The 12,494-nt window shown below is 35.3% G+C and overlaps 1 protein-coding gene across 4 annotated transcripts in view; it reads left to right on the forward strand.

Annotated features, from left to right (window-relative positions):
- The window catches only part of PDE7A (phosphodiesterase 7A), a 76,351-nt gene that overhangs the window by 51,733 nt on the left and 12,124 nt on the right, over positions 1 to 12,494 (forward strand). For all 4 annotated transcript variants that reach the window (XM_026111659.2, XM_026111660.2, XM_026111661.2 and 1 more), the window contains 2 exons: positions 8,982 to 9,133; positions 10,777 to 10,840. In XM_026111659.2, coding sequence (XP_025967444.2) covers positions 8,982 to 9,133; positions 10,777 to 10,840 — 216 coding nt within the window. The remainder of the gene's footprint in view (positions 1 to 8,981; positions 9,134 to 10,776; positions 10,841 to 12,494) is intronic.

The raw sequence follows: 12,494 nt of genomic DNA on the forward strand, positions 1-12,494 counted from the left end.
GAGTTTGGCAGTTTACTGTCTGACAAGCGATCATGTACCCTTCCGTTATTTGAAAAAGTGATTGCAGTGGTTATGACCATTCTTGCTCTCTGCAGATTTATAAACAGACTACACCTAACGTGATTATGTTTAATTTTTTTTTACATTACTTAAGACATAGATAATAATTCAATCTGGAATCTTTTGACAGATTATATTGATAAAATACTAATGCAAAACAAGATTTTGCCAGAAGGATTGGTAAATGATAGCATATGAATGTTCCCTGTTTTCAGAAATGGCAAACCAGAAATAAAATTTTGGGATTTGTGTTCTTGCTATTGAGAGGTTATCAGTAATGTCTATTGTTATTATATATATGCTTAAAAAAACCCCGCTAAATCTCTTATTGATTAGGTTAGCATGCAAAACCAGAATATGTAATGTGCCCCCATCACTCACTGCTTCACCTGAAGAAAATTCAGCTGAAATGCCCTGTGATGTCTGGGTTACAGCAGTATGTTACAACGAGACAATGAAGCCAGAAGATCCTGAAATGAAGAATTAAAATAAAGAACGGCAAAAAGAATTTAGGGAAGTGTCTAGTGCAGATGCAACTTAAATTAATGCTTTTAAACTTGTTGTCTTTTAGGGAAAGGTTGTTGGATATAGCCTGGGAGAACTGTATAAAAACACATACTTAAGTCTTGTGGAGAGGAAACATTTTCTCTTCTTGCCTTTCCTGTTGTGCCTACATCAGAGTAGATAAGATCTTGTCAAAAGGCTTTTAAAATTCCCTGGTACCGCTCTTGTCTGAACATCCTCCTACTGGATGGTGGTGATGTTGCCAACACGTGTGGCTCTACTTTCTGCTTTATAGGTAACTGAATATGTCACATTTATGAGTTAAAACATGTTACTGCAATAAGAAAACAATAAGAAAGGGGTTTTGAGTTAATCAGTGCACAGTCAATCGGTAAGCATTTAGGAATGATTCGGGTTTGAATTGAATTGGTGTTAACATACAGTACAGAGCTTCATACCAGAGAGAAAACAATCTGGTAGGAACTTCATTGAGGTAGGCTTTTTTTCTTCTCCTTGGTTATGTATGGAGCCTTTTTAGAGGAGAGAAGGAAAGAAAAGTTGAGTTTAGGTGGCTTTCATTGGTGACAGATAAATTTTACTTCTCTTAGAAACAACAATACAAACACATGGAGAAATTGCAGTGTTTATTTCTGATATAAAACTTTCAGACTGCTTGCTTGGAAATTCCAGTTCATAGAACATTTTATTGCTACTTTGAGATCTGGCAAACATGTCAGCATCTGCCGTTCACAATGTGATTTTGAACTTTCTCGTTCCTAGCGCACAGATCATTGAAAAAGACTGGCCTTGGGCAGTGAAGTTAGGCTTCGTTAAGATGAAAGGCCAGAAGTCAAATAGGAAAGAAGAAGGGTTTGTTTGAAGTCCAAGTTCATTGCCTTAAACAGTTTGGGATGTCTTTGTGTAAAAGCGCCCAACTGTGCTTTTGAATATGCCCTCTAGAGGCTGGGATAAAATGAATGTAGTCCAGATGAGACCGGATGCCCTGTTTTGTTTCAATAAGACAGAGGAATGACCTAGCAGAATCTCTTTAAGGGTAACTGTTTTGCCTGTTCAGCTTTCTGTTGTAAAGAAAGCTGAATTTCACAGTGAATAAAATCATGCAAGAAAATTTTTGTGTGATCAGAGGTCGAATGAAGTATTGATTTCCCTCTGAAGAGTCCAGTACTTGGAGGTGAAAAGCTTGTACTCAAGAGATTTCTCTAAAAGCTGCCTTTCTGTGAAGGGTGCATTTGGAATTTTTCATCTAATTATTCATAATCTGGATTATTAAAATAATTTTCCTCCTCCATACAAGAGAAATTTTGACTTTTGTTTAGTGCAATGGATGCAGTCATATGTGGGGAAGTCACAAAAGTCTGTTCACAGAAAATGTTGCAAATATAGCTCTGGCCTTAAAAAAAACCCCACAGCTAAGCTAAACTTGTAGCAAAAATATTCTTGAACTTTGTTAAGGAAGATTTCAGGGAGAAGCTTCCAATTACGAATATGGCATAGGTGGGGTTTTTTTTTCTGTTTTGCTTACCTAGATGGTGTTTTTTTTTCCTCCTACAAACCTCTTTTCAAATTTCTGTAAAACAGCATGTGTGCTTTGGAGTCTTGTACTAGTACAGTTCAGTGGTTTCTGGCTGAGGTAACTTTGACTGTGGAAGAAGACATAGCCATGTTCTAGGTTTTTTCATTTCTTCTGAACCTCTCAAATATGTTCTTCCTCAAAGTGGTTTATTTTATAAATCTTTTTCTTTTTTTTTATGGTGGACATCACTTTGGCATAAAATATGTGAGTGTTCTTTTTGTTTTCACCTCTGCTCATGGTTAGACTTTTCTACTGATAGTTGTTCGGCCTTTTAAAGGGTCTTCTCCTTTGTCTGTCAGCCATGATGTGTTACCCTTGAATTCTTCCATTTCTGAGGGGAAGATGGCCAAAAGGGATTACTTGATGGTTTTGTAATTCCATCATCATAGGACTGGAGAATTTCAAAACATCAAAGAACTGTGTTTTCTTGGAAGACATTAAGAAAAAAAATCTTTTGATGGTCTGAAATATTATCCTTGCTTTGGGAAAAGAGTTGCTGAACCATTATCTATCAGATGTGCTTGTCTGTTCTTTGAGACCATCCATATCTTGATTGAAAATGGAGACAGTTCAGGATAACGCATTTTTGTGAGGAATATACATGTATTCTGATGTTCCTCTAAATGTTTTGCTTCAGTAGAGTTTTTTAGTTCAGACTATGTGGTTGTAACTGCAGATATGCCTTGCCCAATGGTTGGAGTCATGTCAAAGAAAGTACACAACAACAGGGTAGCTAGGGCTATGATTCAGTAAATTGGCAGGAAAAGAGTATGTCTTATAAATACTGTTTCCTAGCTGTATAGTAATCACAAAATGTTGTGCAGTTCAGTACAGGAGAGTCATTGCTCCATTTGCTTAATTTTGCGTCCTTCCTTGAGAAATGTTTACAGAGAGATTTAGAGGAATTAAAATTCAAATGAACTGTAAGTATAGAGACCTTTAGATACTTTTTTCAGTGTTTTCTTTACATTTTTTGATGATGTATTATTTAAGGGTATTAATAGCATAAAATGACATGGGGGAATTGGCATTTAATTCATACTGAAGTAGTATAATCCCTGCACTTTGAGTGCTAATTTCTTGCAAATGAGCTCTGCTCTAGGCAGAGGGATGGCCCACAGGACTTCCAGAGGTCTCTTCCAAAATTATTCCACTGTTCTGTGGTTCTGTAGTTTGCCACCGTGATAGCTCCTTCTGTAAGATCCTTCAGGAAGGGAATTACCTTTGGTGGTAGCGATGCCCAACAGTGGCCTTCCATCAGGGAAGAGCTGTCAGTACCACCACAGGACCATGAGTGTTTCTTGAACAGTATTTTTTGGCTGATTCCAGTCAGACAGAAGACACTTGCAAAGCCATATTTATTTCACTACTCTGTAATCCACGGTGTAACTTTCAGTGGTCATTACTATTAAAAAAGGCATTTATGAATGTGTGTATAAATACATGTTTATGATACATTGAAAATAGAGTCCACCTTCATAATTTTTTCTTTTAAGCAGAATTGGGGTTATAGCACCAAATATCCATGTTACCAAGGCTTCAGATAGAGTGATTCTAAGCAAGACAGGAAGTATAGTAAGGTAATTTAAACACTAGTAGTCTTTAATTATCTATAACTTTAAAATTCTTACTGAACTTGTATTTTACAAATAAAGTTTTAGGGCATTCAGTACTATACAGTCAAATATAAAACCGCTCTAAAATGCAAATCACAAAAGTGAATAACTTTATAAGAAGAGCTAAATAACAAGACTCCTAAATTTTTTTTAATATGCATTGATTTAATATAATACATTTCCTAATGGTTTTGATGGGAATAGAGGTGACATTAGAATGCTTATAGGTCCCTCTAGTGGTGTGAAATGGGAAAATAATACGTTTAAATTGTTCACAAATATAAAATGATTTGTATACTGGAAGGCCTTAAAAATACAGTTATAGTATTGAATATTTCTGTCAAATGTATGTATTTAGAGGTGATGGGAACTTTCTGATATTACTCCAGGTTTGGTGGTAATATCTTCTATGTGAAAATGATAAAAAAAAATAATTAAGCAAATGTGTAGTTGGCTTACTACAGAAAGTTTGTAAGAAATTACTTTTATGAAAAGAAAAAAGATTCCCTTTTGTTCATTTTCCTTCTTTTTTTAGAAGAGAAATAACTCCTCTGGTGGACTGGTGCACCTTAAACTTCAGTTCTCAGTTCAAACATATGATAAGAAAGGTCCATCCTCTCAAATATTCTTCTGTTCCTTTTTCTGTTAGTGGCAGTGATATTTAAGATCCCCAGTTAAACACTTTCTATTCATAATAATAGTAAAGTTGAATAACTTCTGTCATAGATAATTCCCTATTTACCTTTCTCAGCTGTAGCAGGGAAGAAATGCAAGGTAAAGTTCTTATCCTGGATAGCCTTGTTTTCAGCAGGAGCCCATCTGAGGCTCAGGGTCCTGCTTTGCATTAAAAGAAAGCTGAAGTGTTTCACTAGGGTTTAAGGGTTTTTTATAATTAAAAAAAAGTCAAGTTGTCATTCTTCCTTTCATTATCATTCCTTACTAAACAGAAGATGAAAAAAATGAAAAATTCTGAAAATATATCAACATATTATGCTTCCATAGGCAATGATTTTGACTTTTCCCTATGTTTTGTATTTTTATTTGAGCATGAGAAAAGTAGGTATTTAAGTGCGGTGCAATAAAATTGTTTTCCTTTAGCTCTTCATGAAATACAATATACTTAATAAAAGCCTGGGGATGGGAAAAGAGATTAAAATAGAATTGAAATCTGTTGCCTTAAGACAACTTCAGTTGTTTTATTTTATTGGTGTTTATGCATAACATTAATTAAAGTACATGAGATTTATAAACAGAATAATTCCTTTTTTCTTTATTTTAGAGAGAGACATTTCTTGTCTCAGACCAGCATATCATTTAAGATGCTTAGGAACAAGAATATAGCCATTTTAATAAAAAATAATTTGGAAGTTACATTGGATGATGTTCCAACTTTAAGTAGGGAGCAAAGAGTTAAGAAAGGGAGAAGAATGTCCTAGTTGCTAGTGATGAGGCACAAAGATCTACAGTTTGTCTTCTGGTTCCTTGTGTCCAAGCCACTTCCAAATCTTGTAGCTTCCTTCTTAACATTTTCAACATCCTTTATTTGCTTTCATTTCAGTTCTTAAGAGCGTAAAATGTCATATGTGTGTGTTTATTTTCTCCTTCTAGTTTGTCCTTAAACTGTCCTTAAACACTTGAGCATATGCTCAGTATTACACACTATAAAGGCATTTAGCACATTGAAAGCTCCAAATACAAAGAAGGATGTTGGGGGAAAATATTTTTATGACGCACACTTTGTCTTAGCAAATGTAATGCACTCTTTACCTTCATCTTGCCATTATATATATGTAATTGAACCTTGCGTTTTGTAGGATCAAGTTTCATGAGTCATGATAGAGGAAGTTAGACAGACATCATCTTATTAATCATGTATTTAAAGGGAATAAGTTTCCTGCTTGTGCTGGGAGGTAAATGCCAAGTTTTCATTGCACACTCGGCATCATTCAGTTTACCAGTCCTTCCCATGAACTTGCCTTTGCTGGTCTGCCAGAACTTGGTTTTGGTATCCTTTACACTAATTCTGTCTCTGGGGAAAGCTGTAGGCATGGATGCTGTCAGTGTTTCGGCAGCTTATGAACCTCTTTCTTTGAAAGCTAGCTATTTTCTTTTTCAGCCTTCTTTTTAAATTAATTGCCTGTCAAACCTCCGCATCTGACTCACATACCTTGAGTTGTCCTTAGCAAATATTTATCTGTTAAAGAGAATAATTCCCTTCAGGATTGATGTAGTCTGCTTGAAGTGTTCTGCAGTTGCAGGATCTGGCAGGGCTGTATGCACATCTCTTTTCTCATTTGGAAATTATGCTAATCATTGCAGATCTAAATGACAAGGCAGTTTGGCCAAGCTGTTATTATTTACACCCAAACTTGGAATATACATGTGGAATAAATAGTAATAGCAGCATTCCTGCCCAGAAAGCTGGAAAGAAGTAGGCTTTGTTCGTGCTCGTTTGTATTACACCAGCTGCAACAGTACTTTTTTTAACCTGGAGGAAAAAAGTAGGATTACTATGTAAGGGTAGTGGTTTCTGAACTATACAAATTGATGATTTATAGAATTAAAAAAACATTTAAGATGAATGTCTCATTAGTATGTTATGAAGTAAAGCAGTACTATACTGCCCAATTATCACACTTGCTGTGTTGTGCACTTTGCTGGCAAAATCTTTTTTTTTTACTTGTATTACCTATATCATACTGCTCTAGTAAAGATTGAAGGGTGGCCTCCGTGACAGGGAAACTTAGTAGCATGACACTGGAAGTAGCTTCTTGTTAACTATAGATTGTAAAAGACTACTTATGATCAAGCAAACGCGCTTCTATATCCAGAAGACTGCTAATTTCTCCTGCTAATGTGTTTTGTTTTGCTGAGATTTAGAATCTGAATTTTGTATTTGAGCTTGAGGACTTCTTAGACAGGTATCTTCTATTATTTCATTTCAAACCTTCAGTTCTGAAATTTGGATTTTAAGCGATTGGGTAAAAATTGGGAGGATGGGAGATTCTTAGCTGAAACCTTCCTTCTAATAGCAGGAGCAAGTGTATTGTGTTTCTTTTTTCCTCCTGTGTTCTGCAGGTTTGGCTGTGTCTTATAGTGTAAGCTACTGATAGCAAATTTGTTTAGAAATACTGGTAGAGTAATGCAGCATGACAGAACCTATTTAGTTGCCTACTGGATGTGAGAATGTTGTTTTATAAGCAAACTTTTATCATGTGGTACACCTGTTTGCGTAACTGTGATATATATGTATTATATACATATATATGTAAGACAACTATCAGTGTCTTCAGAAGAGGTGTCCTTGACCTTAATTGCAATGACTTGGAAAAAAATAGTACTGTTGAAGTTGTCTCTGTTACCTCTTTGAACTGGATGGGAACTTCGATATCTTGATAAACTGCCTGATGTGTTTCAGGCATGTCTGAAAGATTATTCCAATTTTGGCAATACAATTACTGTTAATGCAGACTGTTAATGTGGAATGTCACTGCATTTTATTTGGTGTTGCATGTTACCATCATTGATCTCAGTTCTATTCAAAGACATTTTATTAGTGTAGACTGGAACTAAATGTATTAATGAGAAGATGTAAAGCAGTAAGGACATGGAAACTTTTGCCGGGATAAGAAATTTAATTGATAAAGTTTTGTCTTAGCTGATGCAGAACCAAACTGCTCTTACTGGAAGTCACTGAGCTTTTTAGTTCAGGTTGCTAATAAGCTGTTTACTGAGCAGGCAGTTCAGGCATAGGGTGTCTGCTGAGCTTTGCTTGTCCTTCCTTGGTATGTTTGGAAGGCCCAGAGCAGGATGCTGGGCTGAAGCCTTACGGCTTCTGTCGCTTGTTCTGCCTCTGTTGCCAGCGTTATGGCAAGTTTTAAAAGGTTAAAAACTTCACCCGTTCCAAAACTGTTTTTTTTTAAAGGGGAAGGGTGAAAGTGTAATTTAGTTTGTTTGGCAAAGGGGCTGCTTTATTGAAATTTTTAATTTTCTGTGTCGTTTCGTTTTTTAAAAAATAATTACCTTTTTGGATTTGAAGCTCTCTTTCTAACAAACCAGAGTCTACTTTGGTAAAGTAATTGGCTGGTATGTAAAAACTAGTTGGCTGTTTTAGATTAAGTGGCTTAATAATTAAGGGCTCTGCCTTCGGATGTAAAGTAACTGTTTTAAACACAGGTTTTGTTCTTAAAAATCAGTCTATTCCACCTGTTTCTAATACACCTTGTTCACAGAAGGGTGAGAGGCCTATATCACAAAGTTGGGCTCATGCTGGTTTTGAGAGTATGTATTTTTGGATAAAAGCGTGGTTGCGTTGACTTCCATAAACATGGATAATGTCTTCACTCTTTTTTTAATGTGGCACTGTTTAGGCAGAATGGGGAAATATCCAGATTATTGACTGTCTGTTGGTTATATGAAATTGCTGTTGGGATTATAAAAAGTGAAACTGATATAATATCATAAGCTAGTATCAGTCCTTTGAGTGGTTAAACTGGTTAACTTATTAAAAGTGAAGTAAAATAATTGGACTGTTCTTCGAGAACAGGCTAAAAACTTTCTGTATTGGTTTCGCTGTACCGAAGAAGGGAATTATGTATGCTGTGACAGTAAATGTGGTGCTTGTTTCGCAGAGGAGCGCTTCTGAGGAACATTATCTGCAAAAGCACCTAAATCACTTGAGGGTTTTTAAAACTGTGCCAACGCTTTTTAAAATCTGCGTACAAATTATTTGCTTATGCTGAAAACATTCTTGTGACTCCTGTATCAACACACAATTATTGATGCTTTGTTGCTTGTGTCTCTATCCTGTGTGATTAGCCAGGAACCCGGGGCGGCTGTGTGTGTACATGAGAGCATCTTTCCAAAAAGAGCTTGTTTGCAATAGTGTGTGTTATACAACTTCCATTATAATTCTGTCTTAGCAATAACAGTGCTCCTTAGAAGTATGTTTTAGTTATAATTCACATATTTGTTTTTCTTCACAGGAAGGCTTAAATAGAAAACTTCTGTTTATAAGCCACGGCTCACTACATGTTATTAATAAAGATCTCTGTATTTATTGCTGAAAGATTTGATTCACCAATATTGAATATTAGTAAAAATAAATTAATAAAAATTTGCAGTGCCTTTATTTTACCAGACTTCTTTGAACAGATTTTTAAAATGTTTCCTTGTAGAAAGAATATTTATTTTCTTGGTTTTTCTAGCAAATTCTGAAATTGAGGTGTCTGTGTCTGCGAGAAATGTCAGAAGGTTGCTTAGTTTCCAGCGATACCTGAGATCTTCCCGTTTTTTCCGTGGTATCACTGTTCCAAACTCTTCAAACATTTTAGATGATGATTACAATGGACAAGCAAAGGTTGGTTGCTTGATTTTTCTTTCCTAAAGTGTTTTTTTTTTTTAAAGTTCGCTAGCATACAACTATCTTATGGTAAGAGATACTTAGTGCAAGCAAATGTGAACTTTGTGTATTTTATATATATATATATGTGTGTGTGTGTTTATATAAAACATATGCGTTACACACATATATGAAATAAGCCTGCTCTTAAAGTGATTTCTAACAAATCCCTTCCCCTCAAGGTTATTGGGATGATCTTTAAAGCTTATGTGGCTAGCATGTCCTAGAAAAGAAAGGCACGATAGCTGTAATATACCTGTGCTACAGTAAAGTGTTTGATATAGCACCATAGTGGGAACACAGGCAGTACTAAAAGAACTATTAGTTAGATGAAAGGCTGCCTATGTGGGTAGTGCTGGAGTGAAAGCAGCCGGAAATGTTTGCAGGTAACTAACTGTTCAAGATCCTGAAGACCATTCCTTGATGCGGATTATGAACATGATCAGGCTATGGGATAGGAAGAATCTGAGAATTGAGGATGGAACTAAAAAGTATACTTGTAATTTAACAACAGCAAGATCTTGTTAATGCAGTTTATTTCTTCTGGTAACTTTGAGTTTTAGTGGCTGGTGGAGAAAAGCTAGAACGTAGTAACTGGATCACAAAACAACTGTATTGAAACTATGAAGAAGGCAAGTATTTATTGTAAAACATGCTGGACAGGTATTTCTCATAGAGGTAGAGGAAGCAAAAAGATTGTCACTGTTAATCTCTGGTGAGGCCTAGAATATTGCTTGTGGCTCTTGTTCATCCAACTTGCAGAAAGACTAGTTCATGTGGAGCAACTGCAAAGAAGTACTAGTTGGAGGAGGTGGAGAGTGAAAAGCCAGTTTCTCAAAAAGAAATTAAAAGCTTGTCTTATTCTTACAGTAAAACATCTAGATTTATTGCTTTTGTATAAGCAAAAAGGGAAAGAGAAATTAAGGTAAAGGGCAACACATAAATTGACCATTAATTAATTGAAAAGATTAGAAAATGGAAGATCTGGAACAAAGTCGGGCAGGGGTGGGGTGGGGAACACTAGAAGACATCTTACTGGGTTTAGTGATCCATGCATTTATTAGCATGATTATATGAAATGTCAGTGTGGGCCTCTGAGAGGTCTCTCCACTTTTTTTTTTTTTTTTTTTTTTTTTTTTTTGTTAAGTTTGAACACAGTAGAGTTACTCTGTTACATTCTTTCTGGTTTTGCCTAATTTAAAAGAATTAGGTAAAATGTAATTGAAAATAATTGCAATTCAATGTACAATTACATTATCAATATCAGTGTAATTGAAAACAATTACATCTTATTTCTTTTAAGGAACTGACTAAATGATAAAAAGAAAATCTCAAACTTCTTTGCATAATACTGTCAAGACACTTCTCATATTTCAGTCTGTAAAACTAATTTTAAATTTAAAAACCTTAAAATTTAAAACTAAATTGTAGCTCAAAAACTTTCGGACAAGCTTAATGATTCTTTTAATGCTATTTTTTGTATATGGAAATTCTAAGACTTGCATCTGTCACTGAGATCTTTAATCTTTAATACTCCTCTGGGCTAAGGGACGATATAAATATACTAAGAAAAAAGTTACAGCTTTTTTGTTTTCTTTCAGTGTATGCTGGAGAAGGTTGGAAATTGGAATTTTGATATTTTTCTTTTTGACAGACTGACAAATGGTGAGTTTACTTTTGCTATTTCAATGTGTTGTATTTTTTTTAGCATAACATAATTTAGCTGTTGCTCTTGTGTTGTAGTATGTGATTGCTTGTTTACTAAAAAGTGTAAATTTCATTCATAAATTTCAAAAGTACCTTTTGATTTAAAAGTCTTTAAAGTACATTCTAGGTTGCCTGTTCACTTTCTTAAAATGCCATTGCTGTCGGTACTGATGATAGTCATTAATTTGTTGAACAGGCCCATCCTATACTTTGTAGGTTGCTGTTCTCCTTTTTTAATTATTATTATTATAAGTAGTAATTTGATATAAGTTAACAAATAAATTTGCTAATTTAGTCTCTTTTTTTTAATTACAGAATGCTGTTAATGTATCTGGCTGTGTCTGAAAAGTCACTTATACTGAACAATTCCTTTTCTGAGAAATGTAATATTGGGTAGAATAGTTGTACTAAGCACAATACAATGAAAAGGCAAAATAGTATAAATGCATTATAATTATGATAATTAATAGACCATCTAGAGATTTAGGAGCTAGGCAGACAGATAGAAGCTGCTATATGTGTAGCTTGCACAAAATATAAGAAGGAAGGAAAGATTATGGTTAGTTTTATGCACCTGTTACAAACAGTGGTAGGAACTATGGAAGGAGTTGGTAAAAATAAAATAAAGTATGGTTACGTTATGAATGGCTGGATAGAAAATAGAAATAGAAGTAGAAAACAGATCGCTAAATGTGCTGGAAAGTAGAAAGGCTGCTATAGGAGCAGGGTGAATTTTTGTTTTGCAATATCCAGCAATGGAAGCTGAGTTTTGAACAGAACGGGGGAGAGAGGCGAGCGTGCCAGATGCCAGGGGGGCACTGGGGAGAGGGGGCATGGGCAGCTCCCGGAGCTGGGCTGCAAGCAGAGAGCAGCTGCTGAGGTTTCGATCAGTCCAGGGGAGTTGGTAGCAGAGATGCACTTAGAGCATTTAAAGTTGGCAGAAAGAAACAGAAATGAAGTTCAGAAATCATAACATAGCCCTGGAGGATAGTTGTCTTCCCTATTTTGTTGAAGGGATGCTTGGCTTAATCTACTGTAAAACTAATGTCCTTGCAGTTTGATTTGATGCAGAAAATGGTTATATAAAATGAGGACAATAAGGATTTTTACAAGTAGAACGTTTAGGTAGGTAATTTACCACCTTTAGACTAGTTAAAACTGAATGAAGAAGGCTATAGGGGCAAGCTAATGTGTGTAAGAATGGCTTAGTTCAGGTTGGTATATCAGTTGGGAGAAATCTGAAATCATCCTTTCTGTACAAGGCTTTCTCTGCCTGTTAAGAATTAATTTTTTCAAATACATTTTAGGTACTGTCGGTACAACTTCTCTTGTAGAAGCCTTTCTATACCATCATCTTTGCATCCTAACTTAGTCATTTTAGGAGGACATTTTAAACAGACAGTTTTGTGCTTTAAATGTTTTAAGGGGAGAATGCTGCATATAAAACTGCATGATGGGCTGCCCTCTATAAGCCTGTAAGAAAGAAGCTACTGACTAAATGTTTGAAGAACTGTTTATTTTAGCACGAGGAAGTGGCATGCACATGCAAATACTTGAAGCGTGACAATAATCTAAATGCGGCAAAAATTTTTGTCTTTGTGTACCTCAGTTT

The sequence above is a fragment of the Dromaius novaehollandiae genome, chromosome 2, assembly GCF_036370855.1.
Source record: "Dromaius novaehollandiae isolate bDroNov1 chromosome 2, bDroNov1.hap1, whole genome shotgun sequence".
NCBI classification, from domain to species: domain Eukaryota; kingdom Metazoa; phylum Chordata; class Aves; order Casuariiformes; family Dromaiidae; genus Dromaius; species Dromaius novaehollandiae.